The sequence below is a fragment of the Prunus dulcis genome, chromosome 1 (assembly GCF_902201215.1).
Source record: "Prunus dulcis chromosome 1, ALMONDv2, whole genome shotgun sequence".
NCBI lineage: Eukaryota > Viridiplantae > Streptophyta > Magnoliopsida > Rosales > Rosaceae > Prunus > Prunus dulcis.
Window position 1 is genome coordinate 25,201,013 of NC_047650.1, and position 13,467 is coordinate 25,214,479.

The 13,467-nt window shown below is 37.0% G+C and overlaps 1 protein-coding gene, 1 long non-coding RNA gene and 1 pseudogene across 2 annotated transcripts; all 3 read right to left on the reverse strand.

Annotated features, from left to right (window-relative positions):
- Nucleotides 1–495: 495 nt before the first annotated feature.
- On the reverse strand, nucleotides 496–2,145 carry LOC117615236 (F-box protein At1g52495-like). Its single transcript, XM_034344286.1, has one exon. The coding sequence runs from the start codon at nucleotides 1,777–1,779 to the stop codon at nucleotides 589–591; it is 1,191 nt and encodes a 396-aa protein (XP_034200177.1). The 5' UTR covers nucleotides 1,780–2,145; the 3' UTR covers nucleotides 496–588.
- A 289-nt stretch (nucleotides 2,146–2,434) lies between these two features.
- Nucleotides 2,435–7,366, reverse strand: LOC117627676 (annotated as a pseudogene).
- Nucleotides 7,367–7,481: 115 nt separating this feature from the next.
- On the reverse strand, nucleotides 7,482–9,475 carry LOC117627699. The gene is made up of 3 exons (XR_004585824.1): nucleotides 8,739–9,475; nucleotides 7,975–8,069; nucleotides 7,482–7,893 (listed from the first exon to the last, which is right to left on the reverse strand). It is a non-coding gene; the product is annotated as an uncharacterized LOC117627699 (long non-coding RNA).
- Nucleotides 9,476–13,467: the final 3,992 nt, after the last annotated feature.

Here is a 13,467-nt window from a genome sequence, read left to right on the forward strand (position 1 = left end):
AGTAAACATTATTCAAAGAAAAAAGGAATCCTAATTAACCACCATCTCTAAATTGGGTAACTTAGTATCCTTTTATGCTTAGTGGATTTGATCTTTTCTAAAATCCTTTGAAATTGTTTTCTGATACGATAATAAAAAAACCGGATTTCACTAAAATTCTTATACAAGACAACAGAAAATAAACCAAATGTATTAACTTTTAAACCGTCAAATTCATAGAAACTGATTAAAGCGATATTAATTAGATATTAATTATTTTAACTGTGACCATTTATCTCGTTTCATCTAAAGGGAAAGCCAAAGTAGTGATCGTGATAATATTTGGGAAAGGAATGGTAAAGCAAGAAGTTGAACAACCTGACCCCAAAAAAAAAAAAAAAAAAAGTTGAACAACCGACTTAAGTGGCTGCAAATTACTGTTGACGGAACAATTAAAAAAAAGAAATTTAATCATAACAATTCTCATAAAAATTATAACATCAAATATGATAATAAACTTGCATAGAATTTATGCAAAACTTTCTTCCTGTATGTAAATTGTAATGCAGCAGATTTTCTGTGAGCAAATGTATATCATATCTATCCATCTCATTTTAAGGGGACAATGCTATCACTATAAACTAACTGAATCAATGGTCTTCCGTGGGGCTTTGCCATAAACCCAGGCCAAACAAAATCAAATATTCTATATCTTTTGCTCTTCATATTATAAAGATGTAATTGGAGTGGAGAGTCGACAACTTCCAGCATTATGGCTAGCTCACCTGTGTGAATTGTGCCCAAAACTTCACCGCAGATTGTTTTTTTGGGTATCTCACCAATAGTAATAGTCTCCTTAACCCACACAAGGTTTTGGTAGTCTTTCAAAATCCATAAAATTATCTTGTTATGTTCCCACCGGTTCGCAACAAACACAGCCACACATCCTCCCACCTCAACTATACTTGGAAAATTAGCATCATAGTCAACTAAGTCTTGAGCACAATCTTCAGAGAGTGGCACCACACTGAAGCTCTCCTCTCCAACGTCAAATACCACAATGTTTTTTTCACTCTTATCGATCCAGTGTATGGCCCCATTGATGCACACACTGTTAGGACTTCTGGCAACAGCCAATATTTTAAATGGAAGGTCAACGTCGCCTGCTGCAGGGTCAACCTGCAATGCTCTCCACGAAGAATCCTGACCTAGCGTGAATGCGTTGAACTGAAAACCTGAATTATGAAAGTTGATGAGCTGGAGAACCTTATACTCATTGGTAAGTGGACTGAAGCCAAAGTTATATACAACTAATGCATTGTGCTTGACATGGGGAAGTTGAATGGACTCTCGAGTGCTGGGGTTAAGTATGAAAACTGGGCCACCATAACTAGAGGATGAACAAACCAAGCCATGGACGCTTTGCGCTCCATCATATCTATAAAGTTGAAAAGCTTCACATCGACTCAGGTATGAAAGTTCGGTGACGGGTGTTGGTATTAGAACCCTGTTATTATTATTATTCCCTCCTCCTTGTTGCTCCTTCTCCTCTATTTTTGAGGAGAAAAAGCAGTTTTGCTTTTGGAAAAGGAAGTTAGTGGTGCTCTTGTTTCTGTCGTTCCAAAAGTCGGCAACAAAGGAAGGGCTGCAGATGAGGGAGGACCAAGACTTGCATACGCACCTGCACTGCATCATCAGATCCTTTGGTGGTAGCCGTGGGAGTATATGGGAGAATATGATTTCGGTTGGGAGCTCCGGGCTCATATTTAACAATTTCCTTTTACGACTTTCTCTGGCCATCCAAAGACCTGAATATAGTAAGGCTACGCAAAGAAGCAGAAAAGAAACCCAGAGATGCTGATATATACGTGCTTTTAAAAGAAAAGCAGAGATCACTTACTTCAAAAGGAAAACAAGAGATGCTAAACTTTCGGTAGGTATTGTAATTGTTGGCTGGGCATTTATAGGAAAACATGGTAACAATCCAAAAGAAAAAAGGAATCCTAGCCATATCTGAATTAGTATCCTAGTGGGGGAGGGAGGTGGTGTAATTGGTGGGGAGGCGTTTGGGTTGTTTAGGGAATTAGACCATATTCGACCGAACCAAAAAAAAAGAAAAGATTTAATGCCCTTCATTATTAGAGATATTTAGTGATATACCCATTCTTAGCACTAATATTATAAATAAACTTTACACTATTGAATTTCTATAAACAAACAAACAAACAAAAAAAAAAAAACCTAAAAAATAACAGCTGACTTTATTGAATTTAATATTAATTATTAAATTACTTTGATACCCTATTGAGTGTTTTGAAAATTTTTATTAGATTTTGAGGTTGGATTTGTTTTAAGAAATTGATGACAGTTTTGCAATTTATAAGAAGTTAAAGCCTCTTTGTTATGTTGTAAATGAGTTTTGGTTGTGTTTCTAAAGTCCATTTCATATAGGGTATTTTTATAATTTGGGCCCATATATTGAGTATAATAGTGAATCTCCCTTATTATTATTAGTACAACTTTAACTTATATTTCTCCTCCAAGGTTCTTCGGATTCTGAGCATGTATTACATTGCCAAATTCATCATGTTCTGTGAACACACACAAAAACAGCAGAGTTAAATTCAAGATTTACAACAAAATAAAAACGCAAACGGGTCAATGCACTACATCTACATAATCCGAATTTGAATTCTAGAAAGATTAGAGAAATTACCAAAGCAAATAGAGGAAAAACAATTGTACACTTCCGCAATGATAAAACCTCCTGAAGTAAAACAATCGTTTTTTCACGAATGGTTTTGGGCAAACAAGCAGTCCTTGGTCACTGCCATTCTGAAGGTCGATCACCCTTGCTTCCCAACGCATTTGTGTAGCAAACACACATGCCATCTCAATAACTCCCACTTTATCACAGAGAAAACCCATCCCTGCCAACAGGCCATAATTCACGTCTCAAAACGGGATTCCATCACATAACACCGAAATATAGAAGAAGGTTATAATTCTTTGCATTAGAAAATGTATTGACTTGTTGAGGCCTTGATAGTCGCATGCCAAGATGGCAAGCAATATTATTTAAGAAATAAAGAGAAAAAAACAAGATTTGTATCAGTTGACAACTTACAAAATGAAGTTTGATTTCTAAAGGTGGATTATAAAATCAATATTAGGAACAAAAGAAGGAAATACAGACAATAGATTTCTTCATTTTACTTTGCATCTTGCAATATAGAAATATAATATAAGCAAGGGGAAAATAAAAGTACCTCAGGTTGCAGAATCCGATCCATCCCCAAGAATAAATCCATCATGCCGCACCTATCTGAAGACAGATGTGAGAGCAGCCCATTCGCATGCAGCAAATCATAGGTTCCAGGATATGTAGGGAACGGTTCACACCTGTACCAACAGATAGATCACAACTATGACTCTACCTCAAAAATTAAATTGCAGTCAACATAGACTTGCAGGCACACATGTATAGAAAGGGAAAGAAAATAGGATATACAGAGCACAAATGAGTCCTAGCTTTTTTAAATTCAAATTTTTTCAACCTTAGTTAGAGTTAGTCATTCTCAAATTTTTTTTGCCTTCCAAAAAACACAGTGCATCTGAGCTACACTGAAAGAAGCTTCAAATATCAAGTTAGCCAGCAGAGTTTCTGAAGGAACTGAAAGCAACGACTTACCAGTCATGCAAAACACCAGCAAAACCTCGATCTGGTATGAGAGGAAGTGGATAGGGAGCATTGACAGGCACAACATTCATCACCCAAACTGATTTTCTTTCCTCCAGAAAAGCTGCATTTAACCCATAGTGAGCACTCATATCCATCACATTGTGTATCATGTTTAATGGAGATAATGGGTCTTCATCACCTGGTCTCTTCGGATGGTCAGAGAAAATCAAGGGTGAAAGCAAAGACCAATAGTTTTTCAGAACTGATCTCCAAATCTGTAAGTCCTCAAAGAAATAGTCAGGCTGAACTCCTGCAAAAAATAAAAGGGTATCAATATGCTGGCAGAGCACCATGAAGTGAAGCGTAGAACTGAATGATCATGGCAGAGATACAACCATAAACATTTTAATGCATTCGGAAGTTGGAACCAACCACACTCTCCCTAAGAGAGAGAAGACCCAAAAAAAGAAAAAAAGAAGAAGATGATGATGGAATAGTACTTTCCATCAATTTCAAGCTCAGCTGAGTTCAATTGATGGGGACTCGAGGACCTATTTCGGATTGGAGTTCAGCGTTTGTTGGTGGTCCCACTTATACATGATACGAGGGGCTTATAATATGACCGAACATCATGCCCTTCATTACAAAGTGGTATAGCACCCTGCTTGCTACAATAAAGGACAGAAAGAAAAACATTACTAGGGTTCTTTTTCTGAGGAAGAGGAAAATAAGTGGGGCTCTTTGAATACACTAATTCAATGGCGCAAGTCAATACCAAAGCTTTAAACAGTACTGATTTTCAAATATCAAACTAACAATTCTTTCACAAGAGACCGAGGCAATGTTATAACTATCCTCACCGAGATGTATAGCAATCAGAAACCACAGTTTTCTGCCATATTAAAGTTTCATATTGCTGAGCTTTTAAAGTCCAACAGATTTTCAGGGTCAATTCCTCCATTGGAGTCAACATGCTATTCTTCATGCTCAAAGAACTTCCATATGGCTGGCTTGTGGATGAGGTCAAAATAAAGTAGCCCACCAGGCTTGAGTACCCGGTCAACTTCTAAAAGCAACATCCAATCTGATTCATGAATTAATTATGGTTACATAAGAGGAAGGGTATTCAAAAAAGCATAGGAGAACTCGTCCTCTAAGGTTATTAGCAGAAGAGAGATAGAGGGGCTACTCAACCGCAAAGGAGCCCAAAATGTAAGAAATAAGCCTAATAAAGTCCAAATTACCTTTTTTGTCCCAAACAATATCACATTGAGCAATGAACCATTTCAAAAAGGACAACGTTGGAAATGGAAGCTGTCTTGTAATGAAATTGCCAATCATTGCTGGAAGACCTCTCTCAAGGGTCAATTGAACTTGACTGCCAGTTGCCTCATATGCCGCGATACAAATAGCCATTACATTTAGTGATACTAAATGAGCTCCAAAGCCACCAAAACCGCAACCAATATCTAGTACAGTCTGCACCTGTAGTTTAACATAGAAATAATTAAAATATATAATGCAAAGGATAGTTCAGACATTACATTTATCACAAATAAGAAGCAAAAGTTGCATTTTTTTGGCTTCCAGCATAAACCTAAATTTTGGACTATGAGAGAACAAAAGATAAAGTCCCCATTGACTCTATTTATTATTATGGTAAATCAGTGTATCAAGATGTCAATCTGAGATCTAATTTCGGTTCAATACGTCCACCTACGAGACTGACCTTTGGCTTTTGTCTCGGTATGTGTATTATAATAAATTTTCCCATACGTATTTAATGCACTCTGGCCTCTTTGAAATCTAACAGTAACCCTGCCCTAGAAAGTAACAGCAGATAATCATAACTGTAACTCACAAAGAAGGCTTACACCGGCTTGAAGAAATTGAGAATCATCATTTAAACCTAGCATCTTCGCAATTTGAAGAGAATAATCCTCGACAACATAAAAAATCAAACCATCCTCAGAGTGAAAGGCAATTTGATTTTCTTCTAGTAACATCAACCTGAATAAATTGTAAAGCAGTTAAAGAATGACTCTGCACAGAAATAATTATTCACACACAAACGAAAAGAAAAGAAAACACTGAAACTAATACAATTTGCATAGAGTCGAGAAATTTAAATGTTTTAATCACTGGTGCAGATAAAAGATCAGCAATTATTTAAAAGCTGTTAAATATATAGCTTCAACAGGGAAGCACCTTTTGGTCATGCTCCCAGACGAAAGAAATTGGTCTTTGGTTATCTTCACGTTTCCACTCCATATCACATCCCTACCAGCTGGCCACCTCCGGGGAATCTTATAGTCCTTAGGAGGGCGAACCAGACACCGTTCTCTGTTTCTTGATACTTCACAATGCCAATCAAACTCCTCCCTATCTTTAAACCCCACAAAAAGGTTTGCTGAAACATTGTAACAAGGCACATAATTTTCTTTCTCTGCCACAAAGGCCAAGCTCCCTTTGTTGACTAGCCCCTAGGGAGAGAGACCTCAGCTCCAGATCGCAGCTTGCTACTTTAGCCTCCTATAGTTTGTATAGATGTCGGGTACTGAAGTAGGAGTTAGAGAGTCAAATGTATTTGAAGAGGATGATCCCAACACTGGAATTAGTGCAAGAACACTAACGAGGCACAAGAGCAGCCAATTGAGTGGCGATCTAGGCCCAAAAATGAGAGGGAGTTTATTGGACCAGGAGCTTCTCATGTCCGAATCATGCAACCCCGATTTAAGAATTCCAAAATAACCCAACTAAATCATCAACTCCTTCAGCTTAAATCTCCAACAATAGCGAAAACCATAACCAATAATAACATACAAGCTTCTATATATATATATATATTTGCATAAGTCCGGTTGATTCCTACAAGAATTGATAGAATAAACACCACTTCTTCCAAAATAACATCTGCAAATCTTCAGTTTCTGATCGTGCCATCAGAAAAAAAAAAAAAGGTCAGATCACAACCCAACACAATTCAGTACGAATCAGCAAATTTTGAAACTTGGCATAACCAATTATTGCCAAATTCGGAAAGAAACGGGACTAGGACAACTGGACAAGTGTTCAGCCAAGACCCACCTGCAGCAAAAACCAAAGATCCACCAAATCAATCCATCACAATAATTGTCCCAAAGAAAAAGTCCCCATTTGGTTGTTGAGACAAGTGAATCTTACAACAGATTCCACTGACAAGATTCCAAATTCCATTTTCATTTTCCACTCATTCCAGCAACCAAACAGAGCACGATAAGCCCAGAATAAATGCATCACTTTCCTTTTTTAGATATCAGTGAGCCAAATTCCAGATCCCGAATTGGAAAACAAAAATTTCAACTCAGATCCAATCAAAAGCAAAAGGAACCACTACCATCCCATAAATAATCAAAAAGCAGTAAATCCAGATTGCTTCGAATTTAATAACAGGAAAAAGAAACTCATCCTCATAACTGACAATTAGGGTTTTGGGAATGCTCCGGGCTCGAATTTACCAATTTCCTTGGGCCACTTTCTTTGGCCATCCAAAGACCTCCAACCTCCAAGCCAGAAAAAGTCTTCAAATTATCCTCCAGCATACCTTCCCCCAACAAGGTTTGCAGCTGCAATGACAGAGCAGCGTGCTTGGAGAGAAATGACAATCCCAGCTCTTGATTTGATAAGCTAATACTTTGTTGCTCCATTGCTTCATGAATACCCACCCTGATTGCAGATGAAAATGTAAATGCTCAAAGACTCAAAATAAGTTGGAAAGGGGGGAGGGGGGCTGTCAGTTTCATAATTGCAAAATTTACATACATACTAGCACTGTCATAAATATCCTGATCATTCATTTTGTCAAATTCATCAATAAGGCATATTCCCTTGTCAGCAAGAACAAGAGCTGGTCCTTCAAGGTTCCACTCCCTTGTAACAGGATCCTTGTGCACAGCAGCTGTGAGTCCCACAGCAGATGCTCCTTTACGAGTAGTATACACAGCTCTCTGCCCAGTCTTTTTAACATACCTTGTGAGACAGAAAATTGATTCACTTTTAACTGATGGCAGTAGCTTTTACTTAATAAACTGTGATTTTGCCGTGCCAGGATCACCTAGGAGAAGGACATTTATATCCCCTCGGAGTCGGTGTTTTCCCTCGACATTTTTCTCTTGGCCTCCAAACATGGCAAGAGCTATTGCAGTCTTTATGTCCTCATGGCCATAGGCTGATGGCACAAAGGACTTGATAATCTGCGTTCAAAGAACATATAGGTATTTCATGATAATACAAGAGATACTTAATTGAGAAAGATACAAGGGTTTGGTAGCAACCCTTTCTCCTATTCTTGGGTCTTTAGACAACTTTTCAATCTCTTCTTTATCTCTCCAGCCTTGTTAAGTAGCTTCTTCGCCATCAGATCATAACTCTGCCGATGCATAAGATAAAATGTTAACATCACATCAATCTTGAATCCTCTTGAAACTCTGAACTTTTGATATTGAAAGAGGAATGAATACAAACAAACAAACACAACAAATACTTTGAACGAAAATAAGCCGAAGTGGCTTCATGTAGACTAGTAGTAGGGTCTAATGCAAAGTAACCAACCACAACTACGAAATTCAAAACAAGAACATCTCATGTCCTCATAATCTGATCAAACATTAGAAATAATGAATGATAGCCAACAAACAAGCAAATCCACATGTTTTAAGTAGCAAAGCCAACAAATATGACAGATTAGGCATTGATATATGATAATGCTAACCAAAATTGAAGCTCCCATTCTACTGAATTATTGATATTCAAAGAGGGATATTATAAACAAACACACAAATACTTCATCACCTATAAGGGATAATCTAACGCAGAGTAAGCAACTACATGAATCTATCAATTTCAAGACAAAAGAATGTCTATGCGCTCATGACATTAAACCCGCGAAATAGTTTGTTATAATCTACAAACAAACAAATTCACATGCTTTAGCAACCAACCACTGTATGAAGAAAAAAAGCATGAATTAATAGATGCGGCCTGAATTAAAAGAATCATTGATTATAATGGACCAATATAATCATACATACATACATACCCATAGTAACGAACGATCCTTGATATTTTGCCTTGACAACTCCCCAGTGATGGGCATCTAGTGCCTATAAGCACACTCAGCACACCTCTGTTGCACTCGCCGCGAACGTACTAGAAACTGCAAAACCGGCGCTCGGTTCCTTTAGTAATACGGCGTCGTTCGCTGAATCTTGCGAATGGTACTGGGCGCCGACTTCCCGTACGAACACTCGTATGAAAAGCATGAATTAAATAAAAATTGAATATCAAGATTCAAATAGACAGATCAGCATGCTTTTCCTCACTCTTCTCTTCTGTTATATAAACAAACCCAAGGAAAATCGCGCCTCATTTTCATTTTCAAATCTGCCATTGCCTCTCTCTTTCTCCCTCATCTCTCTCCTCCTGCAATTATCTCTCTACTCCTGCAATTAGCTCTTAATCAATGACAATGAATGCGATCACGAAGGTGACGCCACAGCTGGTGGTGCCGCCCACCTACGGCTATGAAAGCCGTTCACTTGTACGAACAAATCTTCGGTGCTATATTGGTTCGCTTCAACCAATTCCCGAAGCAAGCTTCCAGTGGTTGTTCTTCCTCTTATCAGCTGTTCGTGTGCGCTGAGGTGGAACTGGGATCAAATACGTTTGTCGTCACAGACTGTGATGATGTACCGCCACCGCTGCCGCTGGCAAAGGTTTGTATCCGCCTTGAGTGCTCGAAGGGACGGATCCACAGAGGAGCAAGGGTGGTCAAGTGACCCCTTCATAAGTGGAATGTCAGTTTTGGAAGAAATTTCCCTCGCAGCGCAAAACTCACATAAAATTACCAAACGCCCTCATAAGTAAAAACCTAAAAAAAAAAAAATGCCATCGCGTTTTCAATTTGATTTTAAACATATATAAAACACAAAGGTTTGATCTCATGTTATTTCATTGAAGGAGTTGAACCATGAATATGACTTGATTCCTAGCTAGTCCGAGTACTGCATCCACCCAACATTGAGTTGAAGCAAAGCTTTTGTTCTATGATCTCCTTCATCTCCATTATCTAATTACTTAATTATCTCTAATAAACCATATATTTGTATTATATATTTAACAAGGCATTCATAGAGTTATTGATTCATCTCCGCAATGTTAAAGTTCATATCAGAATCTAATTAGCAACTTTGAAGTCCATATATGGCTGACAAAGGGTTGTGCATGGCCTCCAATGGTGATAGCATCAACATGGCTGACGACAACAAATAATACTAAAGCTTCGAGCCCAATGACAGAGACAACAGATACTAACATAGGGGAGTTTTTATGTTTAAAATCAAATGAAAACATAGATTACAGGTTTCATGTTTTGCTTTTTTAGGTTTTTGAGGGTTTTAGTTTTGAGGGCATTTGAGTATTTTTAAGTGAGTTTTTGGCTATTTTTGAAAGTTTTTATAAAAATTGACATTTATGAAAGTATGAGGTAAATTTTGGTTATATTTTTTATAAAAACTCCCCCTCAAAGCCTAGCCGATGATCACACCCCAAAACCCCCCAATTTCTATTACTCTCCTCAAACCCTAATCCCAAATTCCCTAGCCGATAATCACACCCCAAAACCCCACCAATTTATGTTAATGGATATAAAGGTTCGGAGCCTCATTTATTTGGATTGTGGGCTGGATGTACTTACCCAGGTTTTCATTCTCTTCTCTCTCCATCTTTGATTTTAATCTTTTGGGTCATTATAAAAGGGGGGTTTTTGTGTTTCTAGGAGGTGGAGATTTGTGATGTTAGCTGGTGTCGCTTCCGCCTATTGGTGTGAAAAAACTCATAATATTCAACGAATTTTTAAAGTCTAAATTCCTAATTGATGATAATGCCTAATATTTTTAATTTGTTGAAATTTTTATAATGATTTATTTGATGAATATTGATCATTTTGTGCTTGGATAATGATTTATTGGATTGGATGAATATTGATGTTTTTTGTTGATTAGTTGGTGAGGGTTTTTTTTGTGTTTTTTGCCAAGGAGGTTTTATTTTGGTTAGTTACTGTTAGTTTGAATAAATTAAGAGTTTTTTGATAGAAAATTTTGATGGGGTAGAAATTTTTTTAACTTTTTAGACGTTAACTCCTGGAAGGAAAATTCCAAGATCTGAAAGTTTTAATGAACAAGGTTGAGATTAACGGATGCAAAATTGTGGAAAAGATAGCCGAGGAATGTGCAGTTTCAGCATGCTCGTTGGGAAGATCAAGGACCGATTCGGTCATATTTGGGAACTCAGCAGCTCGGCTGGTAAGAAATCTGATAAGAAATTCGACAAGTCCTCTCATGTGAACTTTATTTGTTATTTTTTGAGATATTTTGTATCTGTTTCAGTTTTGCTTTTGCTTAATCCACTTTCTTTATTAATTCTTACTTTATAATATGAGATATTTTGTGATAAACATATTATTTCATTTTCTTAATTAATTTTTAATTGTCTTTTTATTTTTTTATAAGCTGCTTTTTTCATTTTGATAATAGAAAAAAAAACTATTTTAAGTTATTGTTATTTAATCAATCTTTTATTTTATTTTAATTTATCTTTTTGAGAATGTGGTATGTCCGATTGTGGTTTTACGGATAAGGCGAGAATGACAGTGTTGCTTGCTGATTGGACACAAAAATACCACTTCGACTGTTTTCTTGGAATGCCAAAGTTGACTTCAATACGCGAATTTTCTCAGCTCACAGCAACATCTCAAGTTTGACCCTTTTGTCCTCAAACTGGATGTGTGCGGCATGTTTTGGGTAATTTAAATTAATTTTCATGATAATTATTTATTGCTACGGTAAATTATTCTCTCCACTCTAGCCAGAGACACGTGGCGGTACATCCTTCTTCATTCTGGCAGTGATCATCCATACAAAAACAAATTCATAATTAATTTAAAGAACCGAATAGAAATTTTTGTAAGAAACGAACATAGAAATTACTCATTGATAGTCCTTGTTTGTGATGACGAATCTGTTTGATCCAACCTCCACTTCAGCGCGCACAAACGAATGTTGTGGCTCGAATTCATTGTACCGAATCAACCTAGCACCGAAAAGATCTTCATAGAATTGAATCACTCATATACCACTGGTTAGGCCCACAACCAGTTGTGGGGTCAGGTCTGTGATGGTTACAGAAAAAGAAGAAGGATAACGAAGAGGAACAAAAACACCAGGGGGAGGAGAAGAAAAAGGCGAGTACGAAAAGCCACAAGAATGTTGAGGTCGAGCATGAGGCTTTAGTAACCATCACAGACCTGACCTCACAACTAGTTGTGGGCCCAACTAATGGTATATGGGTGATTCAATTATATGAAGATCTTTTCGATGCTAGGTTGATTCGGTACAATGAATTCGAGCCACAATGTTCGTTTGTGTACGTTGAAGTGGAGGTTGGATCAAACAAATTTGTCATCACAAACAAGGACTATCAATGAGTAATTTCTATGTTCATTTCTTACAATAATTTCTATTCGGTTCTTTAAATTAATTATGAATTTGTTTTTGTATGGATGATCATAGCCAGAATGAAGAAGGATGTACCGCCACGTGTCTCAGGTTAGAGTGGAGTAAATAATTTATCGTATCAATAAATAATTATCATGAAAATTAATTTAAATTACCCAAAACATGCCGCACATATCCAGATTGAGGACAAAAGGGTCAAACTTGAGATGTTGCTGCGAGCTAAGAAAATTCGCATATTGAAGTCACCTTTGGCATTCCCGGAAAACAGTCAAAGTGGTGTTTTTGTGTCCAATCAACAAGCAACATCATCATTCTCGCCTTATTCATAAAACCACAATCGGATATACCACATTCTCAAAAAGATAAATTAAAATAAAAGATTGATTAAATAACAAGAACTTAAAAAAGCTTTTTTTTTTTTTTTTTTCTATTATCAAAATGAAAAAAGCATCTTATAAAAAAGACAATTAAGAATATGTTTATCACAAAATATCTCATATTATAAAGAAAGTGAATTAAGCAAAACTGAAATAGATACAAAATATCCTCAGAAAATAACAAATAAAGTTAACAAGGGAGGATTGGTCGATTTTCTTATCGGATTTCTTACCAGTCGAGCTGCTGACCGAATCGGTCCTTGATCTTCCCAATGATCCGGGAGAGCACGTTTCCTCGGCTATCTTTTCTACAATTTCACATCCGTTAATCTCAACCATTTGAGCCACAACGTTCATTTGTGTGCGCTGAAGTGGAGGTTGGATCAAACAAGGATTATCAGTGAGTAATTTCTCTGTTCGTTTCTTACAATAATTTCTAGTCGGTTTAAATTAATTATGAATTCGTTTTTGTATGGATGATCGCTGCCAGAGTGAAGAAGGATGTATCGCCACCTGTTTGTCTCCAACTTGAGCGCTTCAATGCTAAAGGCCAAAAATATGGAATGCAAAATCTTGAAAAACATAGCTGAGGACCCTTGTCGTGCTCGTTGTGAAGATTGAGGGGACATCTTCGGTCATATTTGGGAACTCTGCAACTCGGTTGGTAAGAAATCTGATATGTCCTCTCCTATGTTGTTTATTTTTATTTTCTCTTTGTTTCTTTTTCCATCAATTCTTTCTTATATACACGCTTTCTTTTTTGATATCTTTCGCTTTGGTTTAATCAGTCCCGATTTCTTGGACCACAGGGGTCCATGATGTTGTGGTCACCCACCGTTAGATATTAATCCAATGGTTCATGATTCAAAAAAGTTTC

Excerpts from the sequence above, each read along its gene's own strand:
- LOC117615236 (XM_034344286.1), bottom strand. The coding sequence starts at position 1,779 with ATGGCCAGAGAAAGTCGTAAAAGGAAATTGTTAAATATGAGCCCGGAG.